Source organism: Cyprinus carpio, chromosome B7, assembly GCF_018340385.1.
Source record: "Cyprinus carpio isolate SPL01 chromosome B7, ASM1834038v1, whole genome shotgun sequence".
NCBI classification, from domain to species: Eukaryota; Metazoa; Chordata; class Actinopteri; order Cypriniformes; family Cyprinidae; genus Cyprinus; species Cyprinus carpio.
The window spans coordinates 8331921-8341144 of NC_056603.1; the positions used below are offsets into that span (position 1 = coordinate 8331921).

The 9224-nt window shown below is 36.9% G+C and overlaps 3 protein-coding genes across 3 annotated transcripts in view; 1 reads left to right on the top strand and 2 right to left on the bottom strand.

The window, feature by feature from the left end:
• LOC109091496 (tumor necrosis factor ligand superfamily member 12-like) overlaps nt 1-1184 on the bottom strand; it is a 9810-nt gene extending 8626 nt beyond the window's left edge. The window contains exon 1 of the mRNA XM_042727014.1: nt 1-1184. This exon is cut by the window's left edge and continues 622 nt beyond it. The gene's annotated coding sequence lies outside the window, so the exon portion shown is untranslated.
• chd3 (chromodomain helicase DNA binding protein 3) overlaps nt 1-3116 on the top strand; it is a 63734-nt gene extending 60618 nt beyond the window's left edge. The window contains exon 41 of the transcript XR_006155136.1: nt 3107-3116. The gene's annotated coding sequence lies outside the window, so the exon portion shown is untranslated. The remainder of the gene's footprint in view (nt 1-3106) is intronic.
• On the bottom strand, nt 1335-6182 carry LOC109091495 (thialysine N-epsilon-acetyltransferase-like). Its single transcript, XM_019105267.2, has 6 exons — nt 5963-6182; nt 5007-5058; nt 4827-4910; nt 2927-3028; nt 2792-2832; nt 1335-2661 (listed from the first exon to the last, which is right to left on the bottom strand). Exons 1-6 carry the CDS (start codon nt 6023-6025, stop codon nt 2488-2490), a joined length of 516 nt encoding a protein of 171 aa, XP_018960812.1. The 5' UTR covers nt 6026-6182; the 3' UTR covers nt 1335-2487.
• Nucleotides 6183-9224: the final 3042 nt, after the last annotated feature.

The following is a 9224-nucleotide window of genomic DNA, read 5'->3' on the forward strand; positions in this document are numbered from 1 at the left end:
CATGTGCGCAAGTATGCACTGCAGGGAAGTGAGTCCTGCACAGCAGTGGAAAACAGATTTTCTTCCCCCCTCGTGCGCTGCCAAGTATTCTTATTCTGGAGCGAAATACTATTTAGCTCTGTCCTGCCTCAAATCAAAAAGTGCGCTTGTCCGCCTGTCTTTTTCTAGAAGGCTGGTTGAACTGGTTATTCTCTAAGGTTCTACAAAGTTTGCCCCTGGATTAATAGAGTAAAGAGTAAAGGGTGCTGATTAAATTATCACCGCACAGAAATGCTAAGAGAAAATGTATTGTAAGAAAGAAAGAAAATAGCTGCATAAAGCCAAGTGGCAATTAGTCTCTTTTCCGATTCAGATTAGACCAATGTTTTTATGTAACCTACTTAATTACCAGTTATTAAGACTTATGACCAGATGACTAACTTCTAACATTAGTCTTAGCATTTATGCAATAAACCACATGCGCTATTTCATAACAAAAAAAACTCCAGCAATACACATTTATATTCTTTTTGTCACATGAATCAGCTCATAAAGCCTGCTAGGCATATAAATACACTTTTTTTGGTGCGTGCTTTTAGCGGGGATTATTCAAATATTAACCTGTCATACCTTCAAATGACATAAATTGTTTGCTTTTATCTTTGAATACTAATGTAATGTGTCTTTTTTAAAATCTCCTCTATGGTTTCTAAAATGACAAACAGAACAGTCTAATCATTGCTTAATCACTTCCTAACATAAATGTCAATATTTTGAAGATGTGTCTAATTTTGCTCTTCCTTTTCCCTTCCAAAAATCCCAAACAACTGGATGGTTTCCTGGCAGTGAGTTTTGATTATTATGAGTCAGAAAATGAGCCTGTGTCTGATTCACAGCGTTTTGGCTCATTTAATTTTTTATGAAACGTTAGCCTGTCAATCGGTTGAGCATTTAAAGGGTAAATGAAACAACATATGCAAGTCACAACTGTTGTCTCGGTTGTTTTTAACATCGAATTACTACTTGAATTCCTCAGTGAAGTGCGCTGGAAAAAGTCCTAAATGTGGTATGTCGTTAATGGCTTCTCCGGGTGACCACTTGATGTCGCTGTTGCCTAAAGTGTGGTCAGTGCAACAAGTTGGCGTATCAGCAGCTTGGAAATGTGGTGATCTGCAGGCCAAATGTGAATCCTGCTTCCAGTTACGATTAATCTTATGGCCATTGATTCAGATGTGAGCTTTGATGGCATTTACTGTGTTTATTTTATGATTACTTGTGCATAGTTTTGTTAAACACTAATCTAGATCATAATGTTTAAAAAGCTTTTAGTCAAGTAAAAACACATGTAGCAAAACCATGGACAAATGTACTTTTTATCAATGGCCGACAGAACAACAGACTCCACGGTACATTGGATACAGCAGCTTGTAACTTTTCTGCCATCATCTTTACAATGAGGCTACGCAGATGTTCTCGAAAGTGCTAAAAAATAACAGTTCCATCCTAACAAGTCATAAAATTTTACTGACTAAATTTAGAGACTGAGGTACTTACGGGTTGTATATTGTTCATGGTTATGATGTATAGCACAAGATTTTCTTGCCAAAGACCTTTTAGCAATAAACTTAAAATATCTGGTTACTAAAACTTTCACACAAATTAACTACAAGGCAAAGTAAACAATTCAGAAAAGCAAAATCCAAGCATGGTTTCCACTAACCAAAATCGAATAGGATTTAGCTCATTTACAACTTTAGTGCATTATTCTACTTTTATAGTGGGATTATTCTCTGTTGTGACTGGTAACAGTTACCAAAAGTTAGTCGAGAAAAGTATGTGGCTCATATCTGTGCATGTACAGTGTAAACAGACGCATCTTCATGTTCTAGGTGGCTGTGAATCTTGTGTACCAATCAGTTCTTCATATATTACTACATAGTTTAAGAGCACTACTTGTGTATAATTTTAGATCAAGTGGTTTGGTGAGCGAGACAGACTAGATGTTCAAACATACAAATAAAATGACACGTTATATATGGCTAAATATTTAAATGGCTATTTAAATAGAACATCTAAGATTCTAAATTCTAAATATGAACCATTGTAAGCACTAAGTGTAACAATTTCACTTCCACTCTTTCCACTAGTAGAAAAATGATTATGTCATAATATGCCCAATATAGATGTGATTCCTAATAACACAACAGTGTACTTCTGAATCTTTGGTTAGGCCAGACTTAGGCCAGAATTTAAAGGTGTAGAATGAATCAATGTGTAATGCACTTTTTGAGGCAACATATATAAGCAGCATCTTCTGTGTGTTGTTCTCTGCAATAATGCTTGTCTATATCGCCTCAGAAAATGTATGTAGGATATGAGCATGGTTACTTATTTCATTTTCCCCATTTTAACTGCCAGTTTACTGTCTACCTGTGCTTATCAAACAACTTGTTACTTGTGGCTCTGGTCAGGGGTTGACGGGGGAATCTACAGTATGTGCTTCAAAATTTAAAGGTCCCCCTGGGCCAAGTGTTCAAGGGCATCGCCCTCACAGCGCATGCAGTGATAGCCGAGGTCAGAGGTCACATCCCAGCAGCCCTGCTTTAGGTAGAAGTCAAGAGATGATTTGTTCCAGTCCAGCACAGTGAAATTCAGCTGGGTGCAACCAGCAGCCAGACCAAGCTGAGGATGTCAAATCGTACACAATCAACAATAATCTAATTCTCAATTTTTTAACAACAGGTTCCTTGTTTATGTATTATGGTCGTGTGTCATATGTTGCTATTATCTAGTATAAATAAACACCCCTCACCTGGGAAACTTTGGACATCAGAGCCTTGCCAATGCCTTTCCCTGGAAATACTCACAGAAAATCATTATTCAGTCAAAGGGCTTACAATTTATTTTCAGTTCAAATAAACAAAAGCACACAGTGTGGTTTCCTTACCTCTGAACTCTGGCATCACATACAGATCCTCCATGTACACCGCCCGACCTTTCCATGAACTGTATGTGTAGAAGTACAGAGAGTAACCAACCTTGGTATGACCTGTAAAGAGATATACATACATTAATCATCTCTGTCAGCTTGATAGCTAAAATAAAAAACACTAATGTTAACACCAAGGTAAACACAAAACTCAAACATACTCCAGCCAAACAATATCAAGTTGTAAAACATACAGTTAGCACATTTAGCCAGGCACTTAAAAGAATAGTTCGCAAAAAAAAAAATATTTTTCACTCAGGCCATCCAAGATTGAGATGAGTTTATTTCTTCATCGGAACAGATTTGGAGAAATGTAGCATTGCATCTCTTGCTCAATGGATCCTCTGCAGTGAATGGGTGCCGTAAGACTGAGAGTCCAAACAGCTGATAAAACATCACAACAATACACAAGTAACCCACAAGACTCCAGTCCACCAATTAATATCCTCTATCCATAATATTGCTTTCTCCTGTGAAAAAGTCATCTCTGGATCTTAATCAGGAGAGAAATATGCACAGATCAAGCACTGTTTACAAGCAAAACCAGCCCAAACAGTTCTAAATATGTCGGTGGATTTTACTGTGAGAGGACAGGGGATGGATTTCTTCACAGGAGGAAACATTATGGACTTATATTTGGCCGGAAGCAACACTTTCAAGATAAAAAAAGGCTTGAAGGATTTGTTTCTTACAAACATGCAGCTTTTCACATCGTAATATTTAATTGACGGATTAAAGGATTACTCCAAAAGATGTTTTTATCAGCTGTTTGGACTCTCATTCTGACGGCACCAATTCATTCACTGGAGAGGATCCATTGGTGAACATGTGATGAAATGTAAAATTTCTCCAAATCTGTTCTGATGAAGAAACAAACCCATCTTCATCTTAGATGGTCTCTAGGGTGAGTAAATTGTCAAATTTTCCTTTTTTGGGTAAACTAGTCATGCATGGATAAATGCCACAACTATATATATATATATATACAGGTGTTGGTCATATAATTAGAATATCATCAAAAAGTTTATTTATTTCACTAATTCCATTCAAAAAGTTAAACTTGTATATTATATTCATTCATTACACACAGACTGATATATTTCAAATGTTTATTTCTTTTAATTCTGATGATTATAACTGACAACTAAGGAAAATCCCAAATTCAGTATCTCAGAAAATTAGAATATTGTAAAAAGGTTCAATATTGAAGACTCCTGGTGCCACATTCTAATCAGCTAATTAACTCAAAACACCTGCAAAGGCCTTTAAATGGTCTCTCAGTCTAGTTCTGTAGACAACACAATCATGGGGAAGACTGCTGACTTGACAGTTGTCCAAAAGACAACCATTGACACCTTGCACAAGGAGGGCAAGACACAAAAGGTCATTGCGAAAGAGGCTGGCTGTTCACAGAGCTCTGTGTCCAAGCACATTAATAGAGAGGTGAAGGGAAGGAAAAGATGTGGTAGAAAAAAAGTGTACAAGCAATAGGGATAACCGCACCCTGGAGAGGATTGTGAAACAAAACCCATATATATATATATATATATATATATATATATATATATATATATATATATATATATATATATATATATATATGCTGTGGCAATGTTGCTTTAAAATGGTGTAGAAAATGTATATGTAACTGTGAGGAAGTACATTCAAAGAGAAAAAAAGGGCAAACAAGCTTATGTAACCACTATGCACTCAGGCTAGACGTGACACACATGCCCAGATTACATAACAAATTTGTATCCTACTGCAGGGCATCGCAGAAGAACAGCAGATTTTATTTCATGTTGTAATAGGATTGTTAATCCAATATAAATACCAAATCAAGGTTATTTTTTCTCACCCTCTCTAGACTTATGGTGCTCTGGCACTTCAGCAATAATTCCATGGAAAAAAGGGTTTTTGGAGAATCCATCCTGCTCCAGATCTACAGTAGAGAAGCATGACTGGCTTTAAATTATTTAAAAAAGCTTAAAAATTCTTACTAAAGAATTCATTATGACAATATGACAATCAGGCCTACCTCTTTGTGTAATCTTGACCTGGTCAGAAACTTTCTCATGCTCAGCCAGTTCCTAGTATGAATGATTTGACAATAGGAACCGTTTCAGTGACAAGCCAGTTTTCTTCACTTTGCAAGCTCATGATGCATACATGATGACATTAATATGGTTAAAAATGAAAGAATGACTAATAAGCCAATAAAAAGCTTCATATGCACACTACATCAAGGCAGTCATTTAATCTTGAACTCACATTGCGCCATGTGGATGAAGGTCAAGATAACTTTTCCTAGCAAAACATTTACATATCAAGTCATATAAAATATCTGTAAAGAAATTGCTTTAGAGTTTACTGCACACAAGAAAGCATGGATGCAATTCAAGCAGGCACAATAGCAAATATGACAGGTTTTATTTAGATTTAATGTGTGTTTTTTTTAAATTCTATTAGATATAGATGTTTGTTTTCACTTCTGACATCAGCAAAGTGTTTAATTTGTAATTTCTTTTCATTGTCGCACGCACCAATAACTAACAAGGTTTTAGTAATTAGGTACATGTAATTCTTGACGTGACTATGGCCTGTGTAATCTAGCGACCACGCTACACTCCGATTCTCGGATCCTTTCATCTTTATTATTATGACGTCATTGCGCATCCACGATCAAAGCACAGTAAAGTAGCAGCTGCTCCACGTTTCCCAGCGTTCCAAACGCCGTCCAGTAGGCTCTATGACAGGAAAGTGTCAGATTACAGTGCCCCGAATGGATAAGGCTTACTGTAACTCTGCCATCATCAAAACACTGATGCAATTACGTTCGTTACACGTTAAAACAACAGCAGTGTTTGGAAGATAATGAAAGATTACGCATGCTGCCTGTGACGCAGCAGATCCGTGTTTCGATTTTTCATAAGATTCTAAAATCGTCATAAATGGACGCACGCACGCACATGACACGCGGGCACGTCCACTCACCAGAATCATCCGCGAGATGTCCTTACAGTCCTCGAGCGTGGCGGCCCGGATCGTGAAATCCATCCTGTGTTCAACAATAATAACAAGCTGAGCAACAAAATCGGAGGGTTTGTCAACGTTGAATATTCTTAAATGAAAATACGGAAGGGATGAGTTTATGTTGCTCTGACTCTCACACACGCGACACTTAGAAACTGCTAAAACGGCGCCATCTGCAGGTTCTGATGTGATAACACAGTTCCGTCATCACCAATGGCCATTTATGCAATTATATAGTTAAGAAACTCTTTCATTTTAAAACAGCAGAGGCGCTTATTATTAGACATATCCATATACGCACGTCAATATATTTAAAGGTTGACTCATGACAGCTGGTTTTACAGTTACTTTCATTTTTACTAGTAACATGACGTTCATTATGGTGTTTAATATTAACTTGCTGATGAAGTGACTAAACCATTCCGTGGCTACTTTCCTGAATCATTCAAAAATAACCTAGGCTTATATTCAGCTATTATAAATATAAAAGCTGAATAACCTTGAACAAACAACACGTTGTTATAGAGTTCAAGTCAGCTGTGAATAAATGTAAGTCAGCTGGCCAACATTTATTAAGATAACAGACAGAGGTTGATTATTTTTAAGTTTACATTAACTTTAAGAAGTTGTTCACCCCAGAATTAAGCTTCTGTCATCATTTATTCAACTTCAAGTTGTTCCGAACCTGTGTGAGTTTGTTTTGATTAAGCAGAAAATATATTTTGAAGAATTCTGGCAAGCAAATAGTTGTTGGTAACCACTGAGAGAGAGAAAGAAAAGGTATTAAACAATGTTGGTAATTCTCATGACAGGATTTTCATTTTTGGGTGAACTAACCCGTTAAGCCATTTGGTAGCCTGTGATACTGTTCCTTTAAAATGTAATGATACAGTAAACTCTAAGGCCTTTTATTCTCAGGTTATTGTTAAAGAATATGGCTGGACAAGAGGTGTTTTTATGTAATGATATAAACATGCCTGTCCATTTTGTTCTAAATTCATTGTTTAGACTGCATATGTAACCGGCTCATAATATGATCCTATAGCTTCCCTTGTCAGTATGACATTAGCTCATTCAATTTAAGGCCTACAATAAATAGGCCACACATTCCACACAACAAAGTGGCTGTTCAACTCAGAAGTGTATGCTGTATTTTCAGAGTTTGTATCCTGCTAAATATAGATTTGTGGGCTCAGACACTAGTTAGACGGACTGGGTGGGGATGCTTTCATTTGAACAGTTATGTTCAGATTTTGCTCTTAGAAACTGGCTTCGTGCCACTCAAAACAGGTCCGGTGCTGAAGTAACGGCACTGCTGACTGAACCGTTGTCTGAGGCTGACTAACGCAAGCGAGGGGAAAAATGCTGCTGTTTTCCATCAGTTACGCATGATCTTCAGATGACGTAGGCCCTATGTAAAAGGTCCAGCCGCAAGTATTGAAGCGGGTGGGTTTCAGACAGAAACGGCTAATTGTGTTCTATATCCTTGAGAAGGCTGAATAAAGACGTGAGGGTGAGAAAATCTTGAAAGACCACACAATAGCAACTTCAGACTACATATTCAGACAAAATACCTTAATAAGGTCATGAAACCCTAAAACACATTTTTTGAGACGTTAACATATGTACAGGTTGCACATCAGTGAAAACAATAATAGCACTCATTTTTTGGAGCTATTTCGCTGTACGCCACGATGAATTTAACAACACTAGCTGCACGGATCAATTGACCCTTCACAGGGAGCTTGATTGACAGGCGATCTGACCAATCTTAAAGCAGAATCTGCCATTTTTGGAGCAGATTAACATCGGTGGACTTGAACTTGAAAAAAGTTGTGAATCTTATTGTTTCTACGTGGTTGAACTACATGTTTTAATGTTTATTTCATGCTAAAACTAGTAAAGAGGAAGAGATGATCGATTCATTTGGCGCTTTTAACTGAGGTGCTACAGTGACATTAAAGAGCCACAAAACTGTATTTATTGTTGGAATTTCTTAAAAAAATAAAAATTTAAAGCTGATTTGTTTTATACTTGTTTTATGTGCGGTGTGAGAGCGCCATGACTTGTTGGACATAGCAACAGTAATGAAAGGGGGGTGGGTCTTTACGAATGGTTAATTGCTACATTACATCAATACTTTATCAGAGCCGTCAATTTGTAGGCCAACCCAGAAGGCTAATTCTTTGCCACTGCATTTCACTTTCTAAAATTTTTAGTGCAATTTGTTTAAGCCACACACAATTATAATTTAGTTGTAGATGCTGGCATGGTATTTTTCTTTTCTATTTGCTTTAAGGACTATACAATTGTTGTCTGATTGGTCAACTCACATTCTTGTGGTACTTGTTGAACTAGTGAAGGTGTGGCAACATGAAAGGAGAGAATGGAGTTTTTTCTTTAAGCTACATGGTCCCCCGGTATAGGCTCATTAGTACCAGGTCAGCGCCAAGAACCTTTATATAACTGACATTAACACTTATAACTACAGCTCTTAGAAAACTCATGCATTCATGGAAAAATAGCGGGCCTGACGTCACAACCAGTAGCCTAAGACCCTTTTATACACACCTCATAAAGAACAGATGGAAGAACAGAGGCACAGTCACTCTGCACATAGGATGCAAGAACCTTTATGCAGAATTTGATTAATCCAAACAGTGAAAAAATAGGCATCTTAGCATGTATTTAACAGTCAATGTTAAACAACGTAAATGTACACTAATTGTAAAAAGTAAACAGTGCATAAATAACAACTAGCTACACCCAAAATAGCATCAGCTGAAGGTCCACTACATACTATATAATGCATTCTTCTCTTGATCTTGTGCAGGGTAGGGAACTGTCTTCCTTTCCTGTTTAGTCTATGACGTGGTGACATTCTTTTACTGCTACAATAATATCTTTTTTTGGGGTGCTTTCAACAGTTTAAATTTGACAAAGAAACGTAAGGCAACTGAAAAAAGGTTTTAATGTAGATATCCCTTAACAACAACAACAAAAAGCCTAAAAATGCTGTGATCGTAGTGGAAACTGAAAAGCACATTTTTAAAAAGTCTGCTCTGATTTGGATAAAGACATTTGTGTAAAATCACTATTATCTGGACAGTATTACAGTTCAATCAATTTTTTTGTCAAATAAGCTCAACTTATCTGACAGCGTGTTGTCTGGTTTACATACATTGACTGTATATATAGATGAGATAAAAAAGGAAATGAGCTC

Bases quoted from the DNA above. Each gene is read 5' to 3' on its own strand.
- LOC109091495 (XM_019105267.2), bottom strand. From the start codon at position 6,025: ATGGATTTCACGATCCGGGCCGCCACGCTCGAGGACTGTAAGGACATC. The intron at 3,029-4,826 runs GTGAGAAAAAAT...ATCTCTTTACAG, and splicing joins GCACCATAAGTCTAGAGAGG to GTCATACCAAGGTTGGTTAC. The intron at 2,662-2,791 runs GTGAGGGGTGTT...TGACATCCTCAG, and splicing joins TGATGTCCAAAGTTTCCCAG to CTTGGTCTGGCTGCTGGTTG.